At 41.6% G+C, this 14,693-nt stretch overlaps 1 protein-coding gene across 1 annotated transcript in view; it reads right to left on the bottom strand.

The window, feature by feature from the left end:
• The window catches only part of NDST1 (N-deacetylase and N-sulfotransferase 1), a 66,154-nt gene that overhangs the window by 22,520 nt on the left and 28,941 nt on the right, over positions 1-14,693 (bottom strand). The window contains exons 2-7 of the mRNA XM_075274951.1: positions 11,897-12,698; positions 4,442-4,924; positions 4,243-4,330; positions 2,572-2,726; positions 1,365-1,550; positions 454-582 (exon numbers count right to left, since the gene is read on the bottom strand). Of these exons, the coding sequence (XP_075131052.1) occupies positions 454-582; positions 1,365-1,550; positions 2,572-2,726; positions 4,243-4,330; positions 4,442-4,924; positions 11,897-12,409 (1,554 nt within the window). The 5' untranslated portion in view covers positions 12,410-12,698. The remainder of the gene's footprint in view (positions 1-453; positions 583-1,364; positions 1,551-2,571; positions 2,727-4,242; positions 4,331-4,441; positions 4,925-11,896; positions 12,699-14,693) is intronic.

The raw sequence follows: 14,693 nt of genomic DNA, 5'->3' as shown, positions 1-14,693 counted from the left end.
TACCAGGAAGCTCAGACTGCCGCTATGTAACAGTAATAAATCAGAACAAAGGTTATCAGTACGCTGCAGTGTATACGGTCCTGGGAAACAATTACTCCTTCATCAAATATTGATAGAGCGTTTAATGGCTTTTTATAGTTTACTACAGCCTGCCAGTTTATCGATCGGATTGACTGGAACAGGCTCAGCACAAACACCTGGGATCCACATTTGGGACATTGCAGCCTCATCTATTCTGCTATATATCTAAGGTTCTACACAAAGCCTCAGTAAAGGGGGTCAGACTGCAGCACTAGATCACAAGCTGGACACAAATAGCTGCACGGGGACAGGGATGAACAGTACAAATGATGTCACCAGGGGATAGGAACGCACACAGAAGATAAACAGCACAGCTGGCGGGCGACAGGAGCCCACACCCACACACATCATTTTTCTTTTGTTAGAACTCACAGGGTTTAGCAATACGGTGAGAAAGAGTTCGCCTCCGTTAATAATCTTATCCAGTTCCACAGGGCCCCCAGGATATTCATTATAGAATATGGTGTGCGTGAAGAGGCCGCAGGTCTGGCGGGGTAGTACCTGTGGCAAAGAAAAGAAAAACTTGTAAAAAGTGTACAGGTATTCCTCCTCCAAAAAGCTGAATTTTAGAAGATATACATACATACACACACATATATATAAAATTATATATATATATATATATATATATATATATATATATATATATATATATATATCATATATATGTACACACAGATATTTTCGATCCCTTTAATATCATCTTAATCATAATCTTATGCTATAAATAAATGATTTCTTTATATACTTTCAAAAAATTCTCAGAACATATTGTCTGTTAGGCGACCACCTGCAGCAGGAGCCCCTCCCCCACTGTTCTGTTTTCAATAGTAGATCAGAAAAACCTAACCACACCCCTGTGACTAAGTCCCACCCACTCAGGTACCTGTAAATAGGAAATAGAAGGGATCAGAAGGAAATTAACCCATGTTCTTTGCCGGATTTATACAAGATGATTTGTTGACTCATACAAGATCTGTGGGGGTCCGATACCCAGACGCCGCACAAATCAGCTGTTCTAGAAGCCTCCAGAAGGTTCTGCAATGGATGGAGAGTGGATGCAGTAAGCTCCTATACAAGTAACAGGAGCAGAGCTACAGGTCACCAATAGACAGCTGATCTGTGCTAGGTCTGGGAGTCAGACCACCCCATATCGGATACAGATGATCTATTCTGCAGATAAGTCATCACTAAGAACCATGTTTTGAAGGCTGGAAGACCCCTTTAAGCTACAATTGTTACTTCATTGTATACTCAATAATTGTTATTTAGTTCGGACAAACCATAATGCCACCGTGGATGAATCCTCTTCGGAAGCGTGCAGGTTTCAAGTGTGGATACTCCTCAGTACTTGTAACTTTTATTCCCCAAATTTGCTTCCAGGCTTCATATAGTTGGACATGTATGGGGTACACACCAGAGTGATGAGGGGCCACAGCATACCCCATATCTGTAGGTATTCCATGCTCCTAAAATGCAAACAGAATTGTTATCTGGTGGAAATCTTACTTTACCTTCCCCCATCTCTAGAAAGAGACAGCAATGAAGATTAACCACTTCATGCCCAGGCCATTGTCCCTTGTTCATGACTGGACACATTTTTTGGGTTTTTCCATACATGCGGTTTTGAAGGATAGAAGAGTTTTCATCTGAGATATTCAGATCATCTTTACATGTTTTGTTTGGTGATACATATGGAATTATTATTGTCATATTTATTGTGTTTTTTACCTTTTTTTTTAATCAACACATATGACATTTAATATCTGGGAAAATATGTGTTTTTAAAATTTTTCATGTACTATTTTCATGTACTATTTTTTATTTTTTGACCTTATGCACATGACCATACTTTTACAGATAAAGGTACAGGCCCATATATTTAAAAGGGTCCATACCTGTTCATATTTGCTCCTCTGTCAATTCATTTTCAATGTATGGGTCAGTGAAAGCCAGGAATGACACACGAATACCAATCTGTGCCTTTTCTACTGACCTGTAGACTGCACACGGTCATGTGCATGTAGCCTAACTGGGGCAGATACATTAACCCAATTATAGGAAGAATACAGCCTTGCGATATATTATACTGCAGAGCTGATCTGGGTCCTCTAGGACCCAGAAGCTCCTCAAGTTCTCAACCCCCAGCAGATCACATGATCACCGGGCTGCAGGGAATCTGTAATATCAAGGCTCCCTTAGCTTGTCTAGAACACATAGTGCTGTGTATATAGCAATCGGGAAGGCAGAGACCATAATAACAGCTGGCTTCCTGCTCTTGCAGGACATACGGGTTCACCCTTGTAGAGTTAATTTGCTGCTGCCTGGTCGTATAAAGTCGACGAACAATCAGCATCTTATTAACACACTGCAACAGCAGCCCCCTGAGCCATGTAACCCTCTTTTGCTCGCAAAGGAGATGTGAACATCAAACCAACACCCCAAACTGTAACCCAAGAAAGCCATTGGGCCATTGTAGTTCACACTCACCACAGCAAACTTTCGGTTCAATGCCATCTGCTCTGCCAGCACCGACTGGTTGTGGAAGAGATGAGGCTGCATGTGACTCCACATGTGAGGGAACCACCAGAACTGCTTCACGTAAGAAAGCAAGAGGTCATCTCCTTCATCTTCTGCATCCGTACCTGGCAGAATGGACCACATATAAAGACAGTAAAATGTCTGCAGAACTCACAATGCTGCAGAATATTCTTCAACCCTGCACCAAATATTCCTTTAAATGGTCAGATAGATAGAGTTGTACAAAGTTATACATGGAGAACAACAAGTTCTATTAAAAAGAAAATAAAAGATGTAGGGATAAGGGTAGTCGGGGTATAGGAGGAATCAGGATCAACATGTTTGCCCAAAGCAGAGCCATCTATGGTAGGCTAGAACCTGACTACATAGTCTGCAGTCTATTGTCAGATATATTTACTGAGGCAGATTTATTATGCCTTGTAAGCTTGTTATCTGACTGACACGTCTGCACTGTGAGCAATAAAATTACATTTGACTTTTTTTCAATTCGGCAGAGCCTTCGCCACTTCCTCAATAATGGGGCAATCCAACCCAATATTTTTATCATCATTAACAATAGAAATTTGGCATAAGTGATGTGAGAATTCTACGCCAGCTACAGACTGGTGTAAATTTCCCCTCCAGGGGTCCAGGTGTACGGCCCGATAGAGGGAGCCTGTCATTTATGAGGTGGCATGCGCCATATCCTATATAAGTTGCACTTTGCACCGAACTTCAGCGTTATAAAGATTGCCATTAATAATGCCAATTTTCATAAATGTGACCCATTGTGTTAATATATTCACCATGTTTACACTTATTTTCTACACTAAGGGCTAGCTCACACGGGGGGCAATGAGGTAGATTTCGCCTCAAAATCTGCCTCCATACAATGGTGGTCTATGGAGACTGCTAGCTTTTTTTTTTTTCTGCTAGCAATAGAAGTGAAGTGAATGGGAGATGAAAAAGCGCGACCAAAAACGCTTAAAGATGAAGACTTGGGTTAAGGGGTTGTCTCATGAAGAGAACCTCTGTAGGGCTGACACGAGCAGCTCATGTACTGGTGCACTCAAACCATTCTTGTATAACATAGCTATTCATCTGAATGTCCTCCATGTAAAATTCTACATCTTTCCTGCAATGGATGTATGTGCAGGACCCATGGAGTAAAGAGGATCACCATGACACCTGCATACTGTAAGATTCTGTCCAAATTTCTATTCTGAGTCTTTATGAAGGGAGTTCCATAGTTGAAGGGAAATACCGTACAACTCAGCAACCTGCAATATCCTCCTGATGAAAATATCGGAGACCACAGAAAACCAGACTGTTCCTTGGATTGAACAGAACAGAAAAATGGAAAAACTGACAAAAACATATTCAAAGTTCGGTCAGAGGAGCGGTGTATGAAAAGCTTCTCCCACCAGAGACAATCCATTTTGAACCATGGAGCCTCATCTGGTCACTCTGGGGCTTCACCTGGCACTCGCCATGGCCAGTCACACATTCTTCTAGTGGCCGAGATAAGTAAAAGCAGTTTTATCTGGCGGCCTAAATATGAACAAAGGGTGCTCTCCTGAAGACAACCCCTTTACTTCATAGAATTCCTATATATACATATGACACATTCATGTACCTTACCTGTGTGGAAGAACTTTCCAGAAAAGCCAAGGTTAAAAGTGAAATTGGGTATGTGCGCTCTCAGCTCATTTTGGGTGTCATAGAGGGCCTAGAATGAAATGGAGTAAAGTCAATTTTAGATAAAAACTGCATAAAAACAAAAGTCAGTCAAGGACGGATGGGCAAAAGAGATCACTAAAATCAATAAAACCACTCCTACCTTCACATCTTCTACTTTCATACGAGTCCCCTCCTTGCCAACAAATATATCATCGATATCGACAAGTACGTAGCGGTTGAGAGGAAGAGACAACCTCTTTCCAGTCAGAAATGACACAGCGTCCACAAAGACTAACTTATGGAGCCAAAAGTTCAAGTTGTTACCAAAAAGGACCCTTTGGATACCATCATGTAGTCCCAGATCCTGTACCACAGTTGTATGCAGGGCTGCATCCACGCTCAGGTGAGGGATGGTCTCAGCAGACTTTGTCTTGGCGAGAAGAACCGGTTCATAGGTGGAATGATTGGACTGGAAAACCGTCCAGTCTTCTCCTGGTAGATCGCCCTTCTCCACCTGGTTGGGCTTGGTTATATACAAGAGAGGGGACTTGGGGTTGATGCTGCAGTCTTTGAGGCCTAAGTTGGAGTGAAGATATAGGGGGAATCCTTTAAGTTGAGCGCTCAGTAGGCTGTTTTCATTGGCCTGTGGTGGAAAGAGAGAAATTTAGCTCTAATGTAGTCATGAGCACAGCTATTTTTTGGCAGAAGATGACTAAATAATGCCTGGTCAGCACGCCAAGCACCAAGAATAAGGCTCACTTTGTAGTATAAGCCTACGCTATACATCAAGCTTGTAATTCTATACATGCACAAAATCCTTCATGCCTCATCCATCTCCTCCATAGTTCCGTCATATTCCATTTACTCCAACAGTTTAACACTGTTTCTGTTTACACCAGAGACAACACTAAGGCACAAACACACAGCTTTGCTTACCCAGCACAAGAAATATTCACACCTGCTCCTACAGGCTAAAAACCACATATCTGGCTCAGGTGACAACAAAGAGCAATTTGCTAAATGTTGCAGCTTTCAGACACAAGAAGCAAAATTTCAGATTTTTTTTTTATCACTTCTCCTTGGCAAACATCTCACAGCAGAGGAAACGTCTATTTGCTGTCAACAACATCTTCAGATTGCGATGTGGTGCATCTATTGTGTCGATCATAGAAAGACAAAAAGTTTCCTTGAACTTTGTAAATAGATGAATTTTTTTTATAAGGAGGGACTGGAATAATGAGGACAGGTTAAGATGAACAAAATTTTGCCAAGTTGCATCCTTGTTTCACAGGCATGGAGGTCCGTAGGCCCAAGAAGGAGACAGATTTTTTTTCCTAGTGTGTGTCCTCTGCAACAAGGGCTTAAGTAATGCAATTTTTCCCCCAGAGACTGTGTGCTTATGTGGTAAGTCTATGTGGTGTGACCTGTGAATTCACTTGTGCAGTCTGTTTTAGACACAGACCACAGAACTTTTACATCCAATCTTGGGAACATATGTAATGGGAATATTTAATGGCAGAAAAATGCCCCCAAAAGCAGATTTCTGGATACATTAGTGATCTGGCTCCAAGGATTTGTCCCGGAGTTTAGTCAAGGAGTGTATAACCACCACAACAGGTTGCTTGATGTGTTGCCACATGACGATAATGACCCACATTGACTCCTGCCTATTGGCCCAGATTTACTAAGGTCAGAATGCCTAGAAAGTGGCCAAAAATGTTTCAGTTTGGCACATCTCGACTATTTTTTTTTTTAGATGGTGGCCAGAGCGGGGTGGGACAATAAGCGAGCTGAGGTGTAGATCTGAGCGTAGTGAAGATACTGAGCATGTCCACTTCCATGGTTAAGAAATACTAAGGGTCCACAGAATTACTAAATTCCAACCATTGTGCGTAAAGCTGGCACATTTATGGTGCTTCATTTTTTCACATATATCCCTATATTTCTTTCAGATATATTTATTCAAGAGGTTTCCAACACACTTGATGCTTTTCAAAAGGAGACTCGACCAGTGGATTCAGGTAAGTGTGTATGGTTTAAATTTTTGTTGAAAAAATTACGGTAGGTAAAAGGGGTAATTTATCCAACTTTTCTGGTGCAAAAGTGGCACTTTTTTTGGTACACAGTGTTTTCTAGGCAAAGATGATTAGGTTTTGAAAGGGAATAGCATCCTTATATGCCTCATTCTCAAGAGTGGCTAAAAACATGCCTGGAATGGGTGGAAAACTACACAAAAAATTTAAGGTTGATTTGTAAATATTATACTACTGCTTAGCCATTATGAGCAACCTGTAAAACCCTACAAAATGTACAAAAATCAGTGGGGGGAAATACATGCGCCAAACATGCACCTCAAGAAGTGATCCGTGCCTTGGACATTCTGCAAATGGCGGCATTATGGGGACAGCTCTTAGCTTGGCTGATTTACTAAAATTCGCACCAGGAACATTACAATGGAAATCTACACTGGTGTAGACTTCCATTTTGGCACTGGGATCCCGACAAGAGGCCACAGGTTTATTAAGACTAGCATACTCCTCTGATATAAAATTGTGCCCATTTCTGGTTTAGTTTTGGCAACAATTAGAGAAAAATAACAATATAAAATACATCAGAAAATATAAAAAAAAGTAAAGAAATACTACTCTCTACACACATTAAGGGGGAGGGCAAGTCATGCAGAACATGGCAGCATATTATGTCATATACATGGATTTCTAAAGGAAGGATAAAATCTGTTTATTTTTCCATTCAGCGGAGCGGACAACGCAGGATTACTTATGAAAAGTTATGTAAACAGGTGGCCCTACGTAGTCCGACCGTTAATCTACAGATCCTGTTACATAGGAATCTGATGACATAGGCAGGCCTCATGTTGTGCTGCACAAAGTCATGGCTATTACATGGCAATAGAATGATAGGCAGGACTCCAGAGCCTGGTACATGTATGGGACCAATACCTAGGAGGCCCCTATCATAATGATCAGGGTCAAGAAATTCTTATCTTGGTTATGTCCTTGGATACTACCCATTATCCACCGTCTCCCCAACTCTTGCACACAAATCTCTGGCTAAGGCTCTGTTCACATTTGCTTTGAAGACAACATTCATAATCTCAGATTCAAATTTAGCCATATATGATCAAAGGAGGCTGTCAGACATCTTTGGTATCTCTCACACAATGGATATGGCAATGCACTGCGTGTGCCCAGTCTAACTTCTATATGTAGAACAGCGCAGGTATGTGAATATCATAGACAGATGAAACATACACTTATGTAAATGTAGGTGCTGGCTCACTTCTATCATAAATGATATTTAACATGGGAGACATGCATGTGTACGTTCTGACGTCCAGAAAGAATGGTGTTGCCGAAGCATCCAAAGTATCTGAGATGTCCTAACAATGGCCAGCTCTGCGAGGAAAAAATTCTTTGTATGGATTTTACAGAGAGATAAAAGAAGTGCTCTCCATCTCTCACATACTTCATGGTGTTAGAACATTATTGTATCTAATGTCATACAAGTCCCCAAAGCCGTGAGGACAATGCAGCTGGATATATGCCGACACCTAGCTAATAATATCAATGAAAGTTCTCCACATCAGATCACTAAAGCCACCATGGCTCCTACTCTGGTTTCTTTCTTCTGAAGGCTATGGGATCTGGTCCTTTCCAAGCTTTGTCTATCATTAGAAAATGGTCTGCTGGTTCTTTTAGAAGAGTCAATACTTCCTAAAGGTCACCTTCCAGAGTTATTCTCTTATATGACGTCCAATAATTTTTCTCTAGTTTGGCCTACACCAGTAAAGGTGATAGGAAATGTTCAAATTGTTTGGGGCAATCCCAGAAAATATTTGCACTAGTGGAGTTTTTAACACCGGCCATTACCTAGTTGGTGGATTAACCCAACAGGTAACATTTGCTAATACGCACCTCTCCTTACTCATCCTCTACCTATGGTGTCCTGATCTGGGGTGTGATCACACATAAAGTTATCTGAATAATGCCTAGGAGGGCTGAATTTTGCAGTCTAATCTGAATTAAAGGGGGTGTCCAAATTTTGTTAAAAAAACAAAACAAAAATAAAGTATAGAATCAGTTAACAGAAAATGGCATCTGATCACGTTTTCACAAATCCCCATTCTCTATTCTGTTCTTTGAGCCATTTTAATCTGGTGCCTGAAAACACCCAATTCATCTGGAAATACAAACTTTGTAATTGGGACAAGCAGAATTTACCAGGATTAATAGTGAAAATGAAGAAAAATCTAGGCAATTTCAGGACTGTTGGCAATTACGTCCACTGAGGACAACATATAATGTTCATTAAAGCAACGTACACTCACCGGCCACTTTATTAGGTACACCTGTCCAACTGCTCGTTAACACTTAATTTCTAATCAGCCAATCACATGGCGGCAACTCAGTGCATTTAGGCATGTAGACATGGTCAAGAATCTCCTGCAGTTCAAACCGAGCATCAGTATGGGGAAGAAAGGTGATTTGAGTGCCTTTGAACGTGGCATGGTTGTTGGTGCCAGAAGGGCTGGTCTGAGTATTTCAGAAACTGCTGATCTACTGGGATTTTCACGCACAACCATCTCTAGGGTTTACAGAGAATGGTCCGAAAAAGAAAAAACATCCAGTGAGCGGCAGTTCTGTGGGCGGAAATGCGTTGTTGATGCCAGGGGTCAGAGGAGAATGGCCAGACTGGTTCGAGCTGATAGAAAGGCAACAGTGACTCAAATAGCCACCCGTTACAACCAAGGTAGCCAGAAGAGCATCTCTGAACGCACAGTACGTCAAACTTTGAGGCAGATGGGCTACAGCAGCAGAAGACCACACCGGGTGCCACTCCTTTCAGCTAAGAACAGGAAACTGAGGCTACAATTTGCACAAGCTCATCGAAATTGGACAATTGAAGATTGGAAAAACGTTGCCTGGTCTGATGAGTCTCGATTTCTGCTGCGACATTCGGATGGTAGGGTCAGAATTTGGCGTCAACAACATGAAAGCATGGATCCATTCTGCCTTGTATCAACGGTTCAGGCTGGTGGTGTCATGGTGTGGGGAATATTTTCTTGGCACTCTTTGGGCCCCTTGGTACCAATTGAGCATCGTTGCAACGCCAAAGCCTACCTGAGTATTGTTGCTGACCATGTCCATCCCTTTATGACCACAATGTACCCAACATCTGACGGCTACTTTCAGCAGGATAATGCGCCATGTCATAAAGCTGGAATCATCTCAGACTGGTTTCTTGAACATGACAATGAGTTCACTGTACTCCAATGGCCTCCACAGTCACCAGATCTCAATCCAATAGAGCATCTTTGGGATGTGGTGGAACGGGAGATTCGCATCATGGATGTGCAGCCGACAAATCTGCGGCAACTGTGTGATGCCATCATGTCAATATGGACCAAAATCTCTGAGGAATGCTTCCAGCACCTTGTTGAATCTATGCCACGAAGAATTGAGGCAGTTCTGAAGGCAAAAGGGGGTCCAACCCATTACTAGCATGGTGTACCTAATAAAGTGGCCGGTGAGTGTATATGTTTGATATGATATTTTCACGGGTCTACCAGTGCATTGTAGATGTAGTGTGCACAACATGCATGACGCAAGTAAAAAAAATAAAAACTCCCATAATGCAATGCATAAGAGTGGAGTACATAAGGGAATGAATGTCAGCTGCTAGGGTGTGGTGGTCAGCACCATGTATGAATGCACAGTATGAATGGAGTGCAACATGTGACATAACTCAAGGCTGGTACAAAACATAATGCAAAGAATCTGCAAAATATGAAAGTATAAAATTATATTAAATGTACACATTTCTAAAGTGTCACCTTTCTATACTGAAGCTTAAAAGGGGATATTCAGGTGGTATTTTTTATTTAGAATTCCCCCCTTCCCCCAAAACAATAAAAACTAAACAAAAACTAGCCGATCTAACCTTGGATTATATTGTCAGAATAGATTCCCTTTGGACTATTAGTAAAGCTAGGCCGCACAGAACAGGTAACTATGGTCTGCCAGCTTCCATAGCACAGGCAGAAAACGGGGAGGCGATGAAGGAGCGACCAGGGGGCCCAGGACTCGTATTTGTTCTGATCACGTAACTTCATTTAAAAACTTCCACATTTTATTGCAGATTTTGCGCTAAAGTCAGGAGTGGCTTGAAAAGCAATGGAAAATGTAAAGGAAACTCTTAGATGTTTCCCTTCTGTAGAATACATTCCTGATAAAAAAAAAACACTACAAACAAGCTGCATTTCCACAATGTGGGGCCTCAGCCTAAGGGCTCGTTCACATCTGCGCCCAGGAGTCCGTTTTGCAGGTTTCCGTCTCCTGCACAAAACAGAGCAGGAGACGGAAAGCTGCAGGATTCTTTCAAACCCATTCATTTTTAAATGGACACAGAGTCAGACATGCAGTACTCTGTGTCCGGTTTTTAAAAAGACAGTTTCGCCGCGGAGAGCATAAAACGCTCACGGCCGGACTCGGCATGACAGGTTGAGAACGGACTGCCGGACGCTGGTGTGAACCCACCGTAAAGAGGCTTTCCAATGACCAAAAACCACATTTGAATTTGGAGACATTCTGGCAAATATAAATAATTACAAATTTTGCAGCATTTTACAGATTTTCTTTGGTCATCTTAGTGGCAATAGTCTTTTGTCCTTGTCAGTTACCAGTGGATATGACAATGAATGCAGGAACTTTCCATAATCTGGGACTTGCCAGAAACCCAGTCAAGATTTGCTTATAGTGGCCAGGTTATCTTCTCGTGCATGTAGTGTCCCTCCTGATAACTTATCCACAATAAGGAAATCATGGCTGGGTTTCTGACAAATCCCAGACCACATAAAGTTCCATGGCCATATCCATTTGCAACCAATCAAGACAACAGATGTCACCACTAAGATGGTTAGAGAAAATCTTTAAAATGCTGCAATTTTTTTAAATTTTTACGAAAGTATTTAAAACTTTAAACTGTCTACAAATGTATATATAGTTATGTTCATGGGAATCCCCCTTTGAATGTAGTCCCACTCGTGTCATACATCATAAACAAAAATGTAATAGTAAATGCAAATATGAAAGAGGACATACATCATTTCATGTACTGTCTATAACTGCAGAAACTAAAAATAAAACCTAAAAGTCTAAACCCCATTAAGGATAAATAGGACTTAAAGACCATGTGTCTTCCAGTAGACTGGGAGGGAGAGGAAGGGAAACTTAATGAATGGAAAGACATCAGTTGAAAGAGGTTGTCCAGCAAGACCCCGGCACTAGAACAATGCCCCTTTTATAGCTTTGTTAGAGGATTAAGGCCACTCAACTGGACTAAATAAGTTGTGTCTTGGGGACTGCGAAGAAGAAAGAACAAATGAGTTGACCACAAAAGAAACACATCCATGCTTTGAGAAACCAGATTTCCAAGACTGGGGGATTTCAGGGCATCACTCCTACAACTATCAGACACTGAGATTTAGAATACACATTTATTGTACCACCTCTGGATGCATTATAAAACATGATTCTCAAGGCTGTGTATCCAGAAAGAAGAGATGTAGAAGGAGTGAAATTCAAGACACCCTTACCTTGAAGAAGCCGATGATGCCCACACCATATTCCACACAGTACTTGTCCAGTAACTCTCGGTTCCATGCGTCCAGGTTCACATATTTTAGAATATTTTCGTACACAATTAGTGCAAATCTTCCCCTATCTTTATCGGTTAGAGTAGGCATGTCACCCTTGCCTGGAGCTATCTCGGTCCGATACTTAAAGCGGCTTGACTCCAATATAGCCACTATCTCCTGCCCAAGTTGAGAGTATAGGCTTTCCACAAAGACTAGCACCAGTGGGTCAGTTCTAGAAGTGTCCATTGATCTCATGTGCTTCACAGGGAGCAGACGTGAAGGGCTAATTTTGGGCTCATCACAGTCCAGGGATTGCACCTCATTGCCTGAAGGCTCCAGTCCCCTTTTCCATCCATAGAGATAATAGGCTGAGATGAAGACACTCAGAAGACAGAAGGCAAACAGAAGTAAGAGAACTAGCTGTGGGCTTACTGGCCTCCCAAACCTCCGTGACTTCAGGGACAAGCTCATGGTCCTTGCACCTTCCCAGGAGGAGCGATACAAGTGCTCTCTTACACAAGCCCACACACCTTGGTTATGTAGAAAGTACCCTTAACTCATCCTGTTCATGTCACCATGGCATGTCCATCGGAAGTCCAACCCTAGGATGAATCGGGTACGTAAGGCTGGCTTATCGCAGGATTCTCCGGCAGTGTTGGAGAGACGATGAGCCGGAGGAAGGCTTAGGTGTGACTGACTGTCATTCATCATTTGCAGATTTAGGATTGCAACGGTGCAGGATATTGATAGAATTCATCGGCTGTAAGAGAGAACATCAAAGTTATCAACATCAAAGTTGGGTCCAACAACTTCTCAAGAGTTCAGTCTAGTAATAACTTTAGCAGTAGATCAAACAAGTAGAGTCTGTAACACTGGGATCTTGAAAGACACTTCATCTGCTCATATCTCTTCTCATGCACATGAAAACGGTTGCAATGCACAACATCAGTGAATACTTAGATATTTAGAAAAAGATCGTCAGGAACCAGAGGAAAAACATACAACATTAAACAGACAGTTTCTACCACCAGTAACAAAAAAAAGTTAAGGTCTGAAATAAAGACTAGTAAAAATCCTAGAAGATTGATCTGCTGCCTAGAAGCAATGGTGCCTCCAGTTAATGGACCACATGAAAGACAAGCTTTAAAAAGGCGGCCATACACATTAAATATACTGCAAGTAAGTTGATGGTTGAACTATCCAATGTACAACCATCTGTGAACAGCCTTAATGCCAATGAAGCCATATACTTTATAGTCCATACTGGTCATTACAGTTGTTCATACTTGCCAAATATGCTCAGTGACACTGGGTGAAGGGTGAACAATCTTTTTGGAAATTTTCTGGTCTACCAAACAAACTTTCAACATGGTCAGCTTCTTTACAGAGGATGGCATTAAGTCATTGACTAGCCAAAATGATTGTTTCACGGGTGAAATTTGACAAGGATAGATCGGCTTGGTTGAAAAACCAAAAACATTTTTGTTGACTTTGGTTAAGCTGGTCAAACACATTAGATGAATGTCAGCGGGGCCAGCTAAACATTCAACATCTATGGAAGCCTATTGACGCTTCCATAATAACAGATGTTAGGAGATATAGGGATCAGGCAGTTGGGTTTCTGCAACTCAATCCTTCTTTTGGAAGATAAGCCACTGCTATATGTGTCCAAGCCAGGAAAGCGTGTGGAGAAAAAGAAAGCTGATGCCATGATGATATATCAGCTGACAGCTATATTTCATAAACTAATCTTATATGGGCTTCTTCAGGTTGACGTATGGTCAGCAGTAAACAACAATTCCACTGCTAAGTCAAAAACACTAATTGATTAAAATGGGTCGACACAGTATGATGTGCCGTGAGGCTGATAAAGGTCTGTGCCCAGGTTGGTCATGGTCTGAAAATCTTTATTACCCCTGGGTTTAGCATTTTACTGCCAGAAGACTGGTCTAAACCTAGGCCTTTAGACTTAATCACATACAGTTTGAACTATTAGTGTATACATGCACAATGGAATTTGGTGCTGGTTTTGCGATGGATTCCACCACAAAACGAGGGCCAATTTCCACTTTGCATCTGCCCCCTATTGCATTCAATGGAAGGCCGAGATCGAAGCAGGACGTTGAAAAAATAAGCATTATGTTGGATACTGCCATGGATTCCTCATGAGACGGTCTCAACGCCTCTCCATTTTCTTAAGTGTGAACCATCTCTTCTGGGTTCACACATTTTGCCAGGTTCTATGGTCTACCTCATGCCAATGTATTTAACAGCTCCTAGCACCATCTCACCACATGTGCTGAAGGATTTCATTACGTCTCTATCAAGGTGAGCCCATACACAATTCAGAATAATAGCTTTTGTTCGTCTTGCATTTAGCCACAAGATAGTATCAGACCAGGCAATTTATGACATTAAAATGTTCCAGGACTGACAGTAATGAATGGGATTTCAGAAGTAATGCTCATATACTGCCCACAGTGTTATTACTGCAAGAGCTCGCCTTCCATTTTTTACAGTGAATTAATGTCGAGCAGTTAAGCCGCATGTATAAAACTGGTATGACGTGCCTCCCAATGCTTCAATTTATGGAACCAACATCCCGGGGATCCTCATCTTTAGTGAAAATACAAATCGTCTGTTCAGGATTCGCAACGCTAAGCTACAAAAACCTAGACAGTTTATTGATTTAAATGGACAGTGTGTAATGCTTAAATGTCCCTGTGGTGGCGCTGCAAAGAAATCAAACAAGTTT

This window comes from Leptodactylus fuscus, chromosome 5, assembly GCF_031893055.1.
Source record: "Leptodactylus fuscus isolate aLepFus1 chromosome 5, aLepFus1.hap2, whole genome shotgun sequence".
Lineage (NCBI taxonomy): Eukaryota > Metazoa > Chordata > Amphibia > Anura > Leptodactylidae > Leptodactylus > Leptodactylus fuscus.
Note: the sequence above shows the minus strand (reverse complement) of the source record. Positions and strands in the feature narration are given on the sequence as shown.